The sequence below is a fragment of the Loxodonta africana genome, chromosome 26, assembly GCF_030014295.1.
Source record: "Loxodonta africana isolate mLoxAfr1 chromosome 26, mLoxAfr1.hap2, whole genome shotgun sequence".
Taxonomy (NCBI): Eukaryota; Metazoa; Chordata; class Mammalia; order Proboscidea; family Elephantidae; genus Loxodonta; species Loxodonta africana.
The window spans coordinates 7,683,792-7,697,142 of record NC_087367.1 but is presented as its reverse complement, the minus strand read 5'-3'; the positions used below and the strand labels follow the sequence as shown (position 1 = coordinate 7,697,142).

The 13,351-nt window shown below is 41.1% G+C and overlaps 1 protein-coding gene across 1 annotated transcript in view; it reads left to right on the top strand.

The window, feature by feature from the left end:
• C26H2orf73 (chromosome 26 C2orf73 homolog) overlaps positions 1-12,891 on the top strand; it is a 32,351-nt gene extending 19,460 nt beyond the window's left edge. Inside the window, exons 4-5 of the mRNA XM_064276969.1 lie at positions 11,318-11,433; positions 12,254-12,891. Coding sequence (XP_064133039.1) covers positions 11,318-11,433; positions 12,254-12,619 — 482 coding nt within the window. The 3' untranslated portion in view covers positions 12,620-12,891. The remainder of the gene's footprint in view (positions 1-11,317; positions 11,434-12,253) is intronic.
• Positions 12,892-13,351: the final 460 nt, after the last annotated feature.

The window sequence follows — 13,351 nt, the reverse complement described above, 5'->3', positions numbered from 1 at the left end:
AGTGGTTAAGTGCTTGGCCGCTAACCCAAAGGACAGTGGTTCACATTTACCAACTGCTTCTTGGAAAGCCTGTGGGGCAGTTCTACTCTGTCCTGTAGGGTTGCTCTGAGTTAGGATCAGCTTGATGGCAGTGGGTTTGGTTTGGTTTAATGATGTTGAGTATCTTTACGTGTACTTATTGGCCTTTGTTTACCTTCTGTGGTGAAACGTCTGTCCAAGTTTTCTGCCCATTTTTTGATTGGGTTGTTTGTCTTTTTGTTGTTAAGTTGTAGGAGTTCTTTATATATTTTGAATATTAAACTGCTACCTGATATGTGGTTACCAGATCCTTCCATTCTGTAGATCATCTCTTTGACTTATTAATAAAGCCCTTTGAAGCATATAATTTTTAATTTTAATGAGGCCCAGTTTATCTATGTTTCTCTTGTTGCTTGTGCTTTTGGTGTCACATCTAAGAATCCATTGTCAAAAACTAGGTCCTGAAGCATTACTCCTATGTTTTGTTCTAAGAGTTTTACGGCTTTAGTTCTTACATTTAGGTCTTTGATCAGTTTGAGTTAATGTTCATATATGGTGTGAGGTTATGGGCCCAACTTCATTCTTTTGCATATGGAGGTCCAGTTGTTTCAGCACCATTTACTGAAGGGACTGTTCTTAACCCACTGGATGGACTTAGTGCCCTTGTCAGAAATCAGCTAGCTATAGATATATAGGTGAACCAAAAAAAAAAAAAAAAAGAAAAAACCTCTCGCCGTCGAGTTGATTCTGACTCATAGTGACCCTACAGGACAGAGTAGATCTGCCCCATAGAATTTCCCAGGAGCACCTGGTGGATTTGAACTGCAGACCTTTTGGTTAATAGCCATAGTGCTTAACCACTATGCCACCAAGGTTTCCAGATGTATGGGTAGAATGATCTTTTTAAAACGTAAATGATAACACTCTTTAGGTTCTGCAGTTATGTCTCGTTGCTTATAAGATACATTTCAAATTCTTCCCCGTTGCCTGCATGACCCTATTTGATTGGTGAAATCTATCCACCTCGTTTCCTTTTGCTCCTCCTTTTGTTCAATCTACCATGATGTAGAGATTTACAAAAGGGGTGTGTAACTCAGACCAAGGAGGTAGGAAATGCGTGTTTCCAAACTAATTTATGCCTGCTGTACTTTTTATTGTAATTTCAGAATTTAATTACATCTTCTTATAAACTAAAATCTGCATATGAAAACAGTTGTTTCTATAAAATATCCAAAGTTGAATGTTTGGAAAGACTTGATAAAAGGACAATCACTAAAAAAAAAAAAAAAAAAAACTGACAGGTGTGGGCAAAATAACTATAGAAGATGAACTGGGGATGAATTTTTAAGGTCTTGAAGGATTCTGCACTCCTTTTGCTTCACACGTGTCATTAAGTTTTCATTCCTTGTTAAATGAAACCTGGGAAGGATGCATTAGGAGTGTGGTTTGTGCAAGAAACACAAAGTGGAATTCCAATTAACGGACACTTCTGCAAAAATAATACCTTGGTCCTCCAACAAAAATTTGGTGAATGAGTTGGTTAAAATAGATATCTAAGTATGATGTAGATCATTTTCTCTCTTTGTTTTAACTGACTTATTTTGATTAACTGACCCATCAGGTTCTAATCCCTTGGCATGAGGAGCAGCTGCTTCCTCTCTAGTTCAACAAGGGATGCGGAAATAGAGGTGGGAGATGAGACCAGGGAGGGAGGCTTTGTTCTAGGGCGACCAGGCAGGGGACCAAGCATTTCAGAATGTCAGCGTCCTCCAGACCACTGCCTGGGATAGGGGTGGGAAATCTGAGAGTCCCACTGCTCCTTTTGAAGACCCTCAAACAATCCCGTTTTCAACCCCACCTTTTACCCCTGCCCCTTGCCTCCTGCTTCAGAGGCACCTGATGCCTCCAGTTCCCAGCCTTCCTGGAATCCTGTGGCAGTAAATCAGTTGCTTTTTCTGAGGGCATGGCTTTGTCTTCAATCCCTTATTGGCTCTCTCACCAGTGCCTTCTTCCTCACAAGCACTTAGCTTCCAGTTTTCTGTGGTCTACTCAGGCGTATGCCACTTACAGCTTCCAGTTTTCTGTAGTCTACTCAGGCCTATGCCACTTACAGCTTCCAGTTTTCTGTAGTCTACTCAGGCCTATGCCACTTACAGCTTCCGGTTTTCTGTAGTCTACTCAGGCCTGTGCCACTTACAGCTTCCAGTTTTCTGTGGTCTACTCAGGCCTGTGCCACTTACAGCTTCCAGTTTTCTGTGGTCTACTCAGGCCTGTGCCACTTACAGCTTCCAGTTTTCTGTAGTCTACTCAGGCCTGTGCCACTTACAGCTTCCAGTTTTCTGTGGTCTACTCAGGCCTGTGCCACTTACAGCTTCCAGTTTTCTGTAGTCTACTCAGGCCTGTGCCACTTACAGCTTCCAGTTTTCTGTGGTCTACTCAGGCCTATGCCACTTACAGCTTCCAGTTTTCTGTAGTCTACTCAGGCCTATGCCACTTACAGCTTCCAGTTTTCTGTGGTCTACTCAGGCCTGTGCCACTTACAGCTTCCAGTTTTCTGTAGTCTACTCAGGCCTGTGCCACTTACAGCTTCCAGTTTTCTGTAGTCTACTCAGGCCTGTGCCACTTACAGCTTCCAGTTTTCTGTAGTCTACTCAGGCCTGTGCCACTTACAGCTTCCAGTTTTCTGTAGTCTACTCAGGCCTGTGCCACTTACAGCTTCCAGTTTTCTGTGGTCTACTCAGGCCTGTGCCACTTACAGCTTCCAGTTTTCTGTAGTCTACTCAGGCCTGTGCCACTTACAGCTTCCAGTTTTCTGTGGTCTACTCAGGCCTGTGCCACTTACAGCTTCCAGTTTTCTGTGGTCTACTCAGGCCTGTGCCACTTACAGCTTCCAGTTTTCTGTAGTCTACTCAGGCCTGTGCCACTTACAGCTTCCAGTTTTCTGTGGTCTACTCAGGCCTGTGCCACTTACAGCTTCCAGTTTTCTGTAGTCTACTCAGGCCTGTGCCACTTACAGCTTCCAGTTTTCTGTAGTCTACTCAGGCCTGTGCCACTTACAGCTTCCAGTTTTCTGTAGTCTACTCAGGCCTATGCCACTTACAGCTTCCAGTTTTCTGTGGTCTACTCAGGCCTGTGCCACTTACAGCTTCCAGTTTTCTGTGGTCTACTCAGGCCTGTGCCACTTACAGCTTCCAGTTTTCTGTAGTCTACTCAGGCCTGTGCCACTTACAGCTTCCAGTTTTCTGTAGTCTACTCAGGCCTGTGCCACTTACAGCTTCCAGTTTTCTGTAGTCTACTCAGGCCTATGCCACTTACAGCTTCCAGTTTTCTGTAGTCTACTCAGGCCTGTGCCACTTACAGCTTCCAGTTTTCTGTAGTCTACTCAGGCCTGTGCCACTTACAGCTTCCAGTTTTCTGTAGTCTACTCAGGCCTGTGCCACTTACAGCTTCCAGTTTTCTGTAGTCTACTCAGGCCTGTGCCACTTACAGCTTCCAGTTTTCTGTGGTCTACTCAGGCCTGTGCCACTTACAGCTTCCAGTTTTCTGTAGTCTACTCAGGCCTGTGCCACTTACAGCTTCCAGTTTTCTGTGGTCTACTCAGGCCTGTGCCACTTACAGCTTCCAGTTTTCTGTAGTCTACTCAGGCCTGTGCCACTTACAGCTTCCAGTTTTCTGTGGTCTACTCAGGCCTGTGCCACTTACAGCTTCCAGTTTTCTGTAGTCTACTCAAGCCAGTCCCACTCATCCATCTGCTTCCTGGCTCCCAAATTTGTTAATGCCTCCACTCTCATTTTATTCTTTTTTTTTTTTCCTTAAGAATGCAAGCCCTTTTATTGACTGTCATTTTAGTGGAGTTCTGGGAGGGAATAGAGAAAAAAGAACATGTTTAATTTGTCACTTTAAACTGGAAATCACAGTAACCTTGTCACCACCAAACTTGCTCCCCTCAGAATTTAATATTAGTTCAGCACTTGTAGCTGTTTGAGCCTGTGCCCATTACTTAAATTTTATCATCCTGTTCTACTGAATTGATGAAATGTGTATAATAATAACTGCTTTGCAGAATTGTTATGAGGAATAAATGAAATAACATGTAAAGTGCCTACCACAGTGCTTGGTACGTAGTAGACAATAAATGGTAGCTATTCTTATTATTGGAGTCCTGGTGGCGCAGTGGTTAAGAGCTTCGGCTGCTAACCAAAAGGTTGGCAGTTTGAATCCACCAGCCAATCCTTGGAAGCCATATGGGACAGTTCTACTCTATCCTTTACGGTCGCTATGAATCGGAATCGGCAATGGGTTTTTTGGATTTTTTATTAATCGTAGCATTGTCCTAAGTTAGGTGTTGGGTTGCAATTTGGCTTTAAATACCTGGCATAGTGTATCTGTCTGCCCGTCTGTCCGTCTCTCCTATTATTGGTCTTTCCTTATGCTGTTCTCCACAGATTTAATATCAAGTACCCGGTGGAATCTTGCCTGTCTTGTTCTCTGTTGTATCCCCAGGATCCAGTAGAACATCTAGGCATATAACAGGAGCTCAATAAATACTTTACAGATTTATTTAATGAATAATTACACACTATTGAATGATTGTGTAATCGACTCGATGGCACTGAGTACTGAGTTGTATTGAATGATTAATTTAAAGTCATAGTATGATCTAAACTAACACACAGCACAATCTAGGCCTGTCATTTATTCATATTTTAGACAGTATCTGGGTTCTAGATGAAAATGATAAAAATAATTTAAGTATTTTAATGTAACATACATGTATATATTTCAGACATTCTTCATATCCGTATATATGTATACATACACACAGTCTGTCACGGAGACCTTGTGGCACGGTGCTTAAGTGCTCGGCTGCTAACTGAAAGGTTGGCAGTTTGAACCCACCAGCAGCTCCGCAGGGGAAAAAACCTAGCAATCTGCTCCAGTAAAGATTTCAGCCTAGGAAACCCTATGGGGTAGTTCTACTCTGTCACGCAGGGTCTCTGTGAGTCAGAATTGACTCAATGGTATACAACAAAAAGTTTCTATATGCCAGATTTTATATTTGTGTATATATATACATAAACATAGAAAAATGCGGCTGTAAACGCCCATTAACACCAATTAAGGGTCATCTCATAGCCAGTCTGTTCCATGAGCCACTTCGTCACACCCAGGCTTTGGCATTTCAGCAATGTTGTCCTGTGCTGACAGTGAAAGCACCCTTTATATCTGCGCCACCACACGATTTCCTGGCTGCCATCCACGACCAGTTCAACAAATGTCTGTGTTCCACGTCTGGGTCCCCGAAAGAAAAAGTGTTCACTTTTCATTTTATAAAATAAAACTACAAATCGGAGAGGTTGATTTAATTGGTGACGTATTTCACCCTTAAATGAAACCTGGGCTGTTTATCAACTGCTTGTTACGTGAATGTTCTTTGGAATTGCGAATTCAGCTGCAGTCGGGGAACTAATTTTCTAATAGGTTTTCATTTGTGTTGCTGCTTTTACACCAAAGCATAACGTAACAGTGATTCCTTGTTATAGTCAAGTTTCTTTTCTTTTTTTTTAAACTGTATTTTGAAAGTATGTACTATTTTTACATGAATAGTCTTTTTATATAACACCCAAGTACTACTGAGAAGCATGGAGTTTCTAATAGATTGTTATTGTTGAATGTTTTTTAAGCAGACACAAACAAAAAGTTAGTCAAGAAAATTTCTCAAAGTAAAAGCTGCTGTGTTCCTGCCACTATGAGGAGTGAGTCCTGTGCTTGAATAAATCCTGGCTTTGTTGATAAAATATAGACGGCTAGACATCAACTTGTTTGGTGTGTCCTTGTTTAGAAAATTCTTATTTTAATTAGATCAAGTTTCCAAGAGACAGAGAGTGGATTTTAGACATTCTTCACGGACTTTGCCTTATTTTTTGTATTTCTCTTCTAACGAGGCTTCTTTCAAGTAATTATATTGGGTCTAATTTGAATTATTGAGTAGAGTACCTGCCAAGAACCTGAATATCTTCTTTGGTGTTTTTACACTTAGAGGTGTTTCACTATTGTGGACTTCCTTAAAAGCCTCATATGTTTGCATAAATGAATATAGTTGTTATTTCTAATTTCAATACATATAAAGTCTGGGTAAGGAATTTTCCTCTATAATAGCTAAGGTTATCTTTCTTCTCCCTTTATTAGTCATCACAAAGAAATGAACCTTTTTTTTAAGTTGTTATTTTTTGAGATTCTAGGCCATTATTTAAAAGATTCATGTTAATTGATTTAATTGACTTCCTTCTGAAGTATTTGTGTTTCAGCTGTCTGATTAACGAACCACCCCAAAACTTAATTGCCTAAAACAAGAGCCATTTTATTTGCACACGACTCTGCAATCTGTGCTGGGCTCAGCTGAGTATATCATCAGCTGGTCTCGCTGGTGGTGACTTGCATGGGTTCATTCAGTTGGCTGGTAGTCTGAGGCCTGGACTCAGCTGGGGTGCTAGAATGAACGGGCCTCTACCTCCGCATGTGGTCTCTCCATGTGGTTCTTCTGGCAGGTAGCTGGACGTCTTTCATGGCAGCTCAGGGATCCCAAGAATGCAAAAGCAGAAGTTGCCAGGCTTTCTTAAGGTTTATGACTGTAATGACACAGAATCCCTTCTGCCACATTCTACTGGTAAAAGCTAATCACAAGGCAGTCTAGATTCACACTGAGGGGACTAAGAAAGTGTGATGATTAAGGTATGTGTCAACTTGGCTAGGCCATGATTCTCAATGGCTTGGTAGATATCATGTAATCATCCCCCATTTTGTGATCTGATGTGAGCAGCCAATCTGTTGAAAGGGGCATTTCCTTGGGGGTGTGGCCTGCATCCAATATATATGGATGTTCTGGCAAAGCTCGCTCTCTTTCAATCCTGCATCTGACTCGTCATCCTCTGACCTCCAGTTCTTGGGACATGAGTCAGCAGCTTGCCACCTGACCTGCAGATTTGGAGTTCATCAGCCCCTGTAACCACATGAGTGAGGAGAAGCCTCCAGCCTGATGCCTGTCCCATGGATTTGGGACTTGCCAGCCTCTACAACTGCATAAGCCTTTCCTGGAAATAAACCTCTCTCTCTATATATATATTTATAATATATACACTTCACTGGTTGAGCTCCTCCAGAGAACCTGGCCTAAGACATTTGGTACCAAGAATGGTTCTAGAAGAACAAAATTGTAAGGATGAGTTTTCTAAATTGGTTCTCAAGTCTGATTATTCTTAAAGGTGCTAATGACTCTGCCTCCAGTAATAAAGAGGTCACTCTGATCCATGGCATAAGGTGACAATAGAAATAAAAAAAATATCACCACTCAGTAGTGGACAGCAGCAGCACTGCAGCCCCTTTTAGGGACCTCCCTGAAGGACAGTCATGAAGGGAAATCTTCCCAGTGGGCAGAACTTCAAGCAGTGCACCTGGTTGTTTATTTTACTTGGAAGAAGAGATGGCCAGATGTGCAATTTTATACTGATTCATGGGCTACATTCATGGTCATGGTCAGAGACTTAGAACATGATTGGAAAATTGGTGACAAGGAGGTATGGGGAAGAGGTACATGGATAAGCCTCTCTGAATGGGCCAAAGAAGTGAAGATACTTGTGTCTCACATGAATGCTTACCAAAGGGTAATCTCATCAGAGGAGGATTTTAACAATCAAGCGGATAGGATGACACATCCTACCGATACCAGTCAGCTTCTTTCCCCAGCGACTCCTGTCATTGCCCAATGGGCTCATGAACAAAGTGGCCATGGTGGCAGGGATGGAGGTTATGCATGGGCTCAGCAACATGGACTTCCACTCAACAAGGCTGACTTAGCTACAGCCACTGCTGAGTGCCCAATCTGCCAGCAGCAGAGACCAATACTGAGTCCCCGATATGGCACCATTGCTGGTTGCAATCAGCCAGCAACCTGGTGACAGGTTGATTACACTGGACCACTTCCATCATGGAAAGGGCAGCATTTTGTTTTTACTGGGATAGGCACTTACTCTGGATACAGATTTGCCTTCTCTGTATGTGATGCTTCTACCAAAACTACCATCTGCGGACTTACTGAATGCCTTATCAACCATCATGGTATCCCATACAGCATTGCCTTGGAACAAAGGGCTCACTTCACAGCAAATGAAGTGCAGTAATGGGCCCATGTTCATGAAATTCACTGGTCTTACTATGCTCCCCGTAGTCCTGAAGCAACTGGCTTGATAGAACAATGGAATGGCCTTCTAAAGACACAGTTACAGGGCCAGTTAGGTGGCAATACTGGGAAATGTTCTCCAGGAGGCTGTATATGCTCTAAACTGACATCTAATATATGGTGCTATTTCTCCCACAGCCAGGATTCATGGGCCCAGGAGTCAAGGGTGGAAATGAGAGTGGCACCATTCACTATTACCCCTCATGACCCACATGCAAAATTTTTGCTTCCTTTTCTGTGGCACTATGCTCTGCAGGTCTAGAAGTCTTAGTTCCAAAGGAGGAATGCTCCCACCAGGGACACAACAGTGATTCCATTGAACTGGAAGTTAACAATGCCACCTGGCCACTTTGGGCTCCTCATGCCTCCGGATCAACGGGCAAAGAAGGGAGTTACCATATTGGCTGGTGTGATTGATCCTGATTACCAAGGGAAAGTCAGATTGGTATTAAATAATAGAGGTAAAGAAGAGTATTCTGGAATACAGGAAATCCCTTAGGGCATCTCTTAGTACTACCATACCCTGTGAATAAGTCAATAGAAAACTACAGCAACCCAATTCTGATATGACTACTAATGCCCAGACCCTTCAGGAATGAAGGTTTGGGTCGCCCCACTAGGTAGAGAACCGCGACCAGCTGAGGTGCTTGCTCAGGGCAAAGGGAATACAGAATAGGTGGTGGAAGTAGTTCTAAATACCAGCTATGACCACATGACTAGTTTCAGAAATGAGGACTGTAATTGTTATGCATATTTCTTCCTTGTTTTATTATACGTGTATATGTGTGAGTGTGTCAAATATCTTTGTTTTCTTCCCTCCCTTATTCCATTAGTTATTATAAAGTATAAGATGTAAATGGGGCTAGTGCATTTTTGGTTGTATGCATGTTAGTTGTATTGTTTTAGGAATAAGTATGACTTTATAATTGTCTTTATTTAGACATTATATATGGTTTTAGGAGATATGTACAGGTACCAAGTTGACAAAGGGTGGTCGGTGATGGTTAAGGTTATATGTCAATGTGGCTAGGCCATGATTCTCAATGGTCTGGCAGATATTATGTAATCATCCTCCATTTTGTGATCTGATGTGAGCAGCCAATCAGTTGAAAGGGGCGTTTCCTTGGGGGTGTGGCCTGCATCCAATATATGGATGTTCTGACAAAGCTCACCCTCTCTTGATCCTGCTTCTGACTCGTCATCCTCTGATCTCTGGTTCTTGGGACATGAGCCAGCAGCCTGACACCTGACCTTCAGATCTGGGGATTTGCCAGCTCCCATAGCCCCAAGAGCCAGCAGCCTTCCATCTGACCTGCCAATTTTGGGTTCGTTAGCCCCTGCAACCATGTGAGCCAGGAGAAGCCTCCAGCCTGATGCGTGATCCACAGATTTGGGACTTGCCAGCTTCCACAATTGTGTGAGCCATTTCCTGGAAATAAATCTCTCTCCCTGCGTGTATGTGTGTGTGTGTGCGTGTGCGTGTGCGTGTGTGTGTGTGTGTGTGTGTGTGTATACTTCACTGGTTTTGCTTCTCTTGAGAACCCAGCCTAAGACAGCAAGGATGTGAATACCAGGAGACTTGATCCATCAGGGCCAACAATGTAACAGACTGCCACAATGCCCTTAAATAATTCTTCCAGGGAAAGTTTAGGAGTGGCCAACTCTCCACTTTTCTTTGTCTGCAAATGTGTTTAAATTGCCCGCACTCTTCAATGAGAGTATAGTTGGTTATAGAATGCTGCATTCAGTTATTTATATTTTGAAGATATTATTCCATTGTCCTCTGAATTCTACTGTTTTGTCAAGTCTGCAGGTAGTCCAGTTGTTAAGTCTTTGAGAATAATCTGTTTCAGGAAAGATTTTTTGTAGGGGGCCTTTGTGTATAATGATTTACAATTACCTACAATTTAAATTAATATTCCAGTTTTAACTTTATAAATAAAAAAGTTCTTTCCTTAAGCCTTTAATTTTTTAAATATTATATAAAATAAAAATAGTAATTTTCACTTAGTATTTGATGTTTAATTAATTCAAGTTGAACAAATGAAATACGTTTTAACAATGACTCATTTACAAGGAAGTCAATTCAATTCTATGAACATTTTAAACTGCAACTTCATTGATTTAATTATAGTCTGTTTTCCTCTTAAGCACTTCGAATACTTGACAAGGAAAACTTCAAACTTTAGCAATCAAACCTTCCCAAACACTTAAGCAATTCTTTTAAATCTAACAAATTAAATTTATAAATATACTAAATCCAGTTATCTTAAACATTCTAACACTGTATACTTGATCATATTTTCCTAAAATTATCAGGGTAACACTAACAAACTATTATATCAGGTTTGCTTCTGATATATTAAATAGCACATTATAACATTGATTTTATTTACATTGTCATCTCTATGTTTAATCCCAAATTTTACCAGGATGGTTTGAGATTAAACATAAAGATGATAAAGTAAATAAAATTTAAGTAAATAAAATCAAACCATCCCAGGAAGGTTTATTTTAGGTCTATTTATATTGTAGCCCTGGTGGTGCAGTGGTTAAGTATTCGACTGCTAACCAAAATGTTGGCAGTTCAGATCTACCAGCTGCTCCTTGGAAACCTTATGGGGGATTTCTACTCTGTCCTGTAAGGTCTCTATGAGTCGGAATTGACTCGATGGCAATGGGTTTGGTTTTAGTTTCACTACTAGAATAAGTTGTCAAATAATAAATTGTACTTTTGCTTTTCCTAAAACTGGTTGGTGTCTGTGTAAGAAACATACCTAAGCAGTAGAATTTTTAAGTCGTTGTTGCATTAATATTAGTTTTTAAAGTTAATAGTATTTCCACATGTGGGCCTAATTTGGTCATTTTGATTTGGTTCTTTTCATAGAGAAAGAATGGTGAATCCATTATATTTAATCTTTACATGTATGTGAGCCTTACGTGCTTAAAGAGTTTAGCTTCATTAGCATTTTTGATAAAACATGACTATTATGAATACTGCTTATATTTCCATTCACAAACCTAATTTTTGTCCTGACTTCACTAGATCTTTTTTTTTTTTAGTTCCACTTGCCTCTCCTGATGCATCAGCAGAACCTCAAAGCAATTTTATAGAACGCATCTCTTTTATACATCAATACGATGCCAGGAAAACTCCCAGCGAACCCCTCCGGGGAAAGGTGAAACAGTATTTAGAATTAATTATTTAGTATTTGAGGACTAGATAGATTTATGGTTGAACTTTAAGCTTTTTCAAGTTATATTCATCTTCCTAAAAGTCTGTTTTAAAATAAAACCAGGATGGTTATTAGTAAGAAAATCTCAACCACATGCCATAGTGAAAACTAAGGAGTGATGTCATAATTTTGCCTCACAGTCCTTGGAATTTGGTTTACTTAAATTATTGAAATCACTCACTTAAGGTAATGTCAAAGCAGTGTGACAAACCTTCTGACATGCTTAACGTGTGTCTGTGGGGAGGATACATGTAAGGCGTATAAAGCCAAAGAGAAATGTTGACAACCACTGGGTTTTTTCCAACCACAGATGTTTGTTTTCACATTTCATTATCACTAAGCCTTTTGTTGGAACTAATAGACATTTGGGATGCAATCATACCTCGTTAGGTCTATAAACTGTAGTTTCTACTGTATCCATAGCAACCTACAGAGGAAGGAATGAAATTTGAGATGAATGGTCTTGCACAACCCAAGTGATGGAAAAGTTGAGAACAGGCGATAAGATGCTTTTCCTTTGACTTCCTGCTTTTCTGTCCAGCTCATTTCCTGTTGCACCCCGTTTTATAATTTATTGAAAGGCTCCCCGAGTAAGTTATCATGTGACTGCCTAGCTTTGGGCTAAGGTGACAACCAGGGAAGAGGCAGGGAATTAAGTGCCCGCATCACCAGAACTTGAGCTAATCCATGACCTCAGCTCATAGCGGCATCTTCCGACGGCTCACGTTCCCCTGGTTAACATCAACTCTGTTTTCCTTTCCAGCGACATGGAGCTTTTGTACAGACACAGATAAAACCAGGGAGTAGGCCAACAGTGCCTAAGGGAACAGAGGTAGTACTAAAAGCTCCTGGGTCACGCTCGTCAGAACAGTCCAGAAAAACAGAGAAAGGAAACTCAGCGGAAAGCAGGATGGTCTCACCAGGTCTCTGCCCACAAAACTCACAAGAGCCGTTAGAGTCTACAGCTTACTTACCAGAAACAGACGCCAGAGAGGCAGCCAGGGCACGCCCCAGAAGTCCGGAGAGAGAGGAGGTCGCAGGCGTCTTCCAGACAACGGCAGTGGGTGTCCTTCTCAGTGGACAGGAGCCTTTAAACCCACCAATGAAGAATCAGGATAAGTCAGGATAAATTACCTTCTTCAGATAAAAACAGAGTCCCTGGAACATAGAGATATCTCAGAATCTCCACACAGAGCGCTGGGTTTGCTTTTTTATTGATAATCTCAGAACATACCATTACGAAAACTGAAAAAAAGACAATTAAAATACACCAAAATATTAACAGCGGTCTCCAGTGAGTGATGGATTATCAGGGATTATTTCTATGTCATAATATTTATAAACAAAGCTGCTTTCTTCTGAAGAATAATGAACAAAATAAATATCGTAAAACTTTTAGAGGAGAGGTCATATTACAAAGTCTGTACTCAAACAAACTGGAGTTTGAATTTTGGCTCCATCACATATGAGCTGTGTGACCTTGGGTAAGTTGCTTAACCTCTCGAGACTTTAATGTCCTCATCTGTAAACTTAGAGTAATGGCAACTTCATAAGGTTACTGAATGTGAGACTATGCATCTAGAGCGATTAGTGTAATACTGGCCGTATTATGATTATTCAACCAATGACGGGTGTAATCGCATCTCCACTATCACTGTAATTAAAATTTCAATTTAAGGATAGTGTTCTATAACCTTAAATTTTCCTCCTTATTCTAAAAACTTTGAACCCCTCTATATCTAATTCGGAAACCCTGGTGGCATAATGGTTAAGTGCTACAGTGCTAACCAAAAGATCAGAAGTTCGAATCCACCAGGCATTCCTTGAAAACTCTGTGGGGCAGTTCTCCTCTGTCCTATTA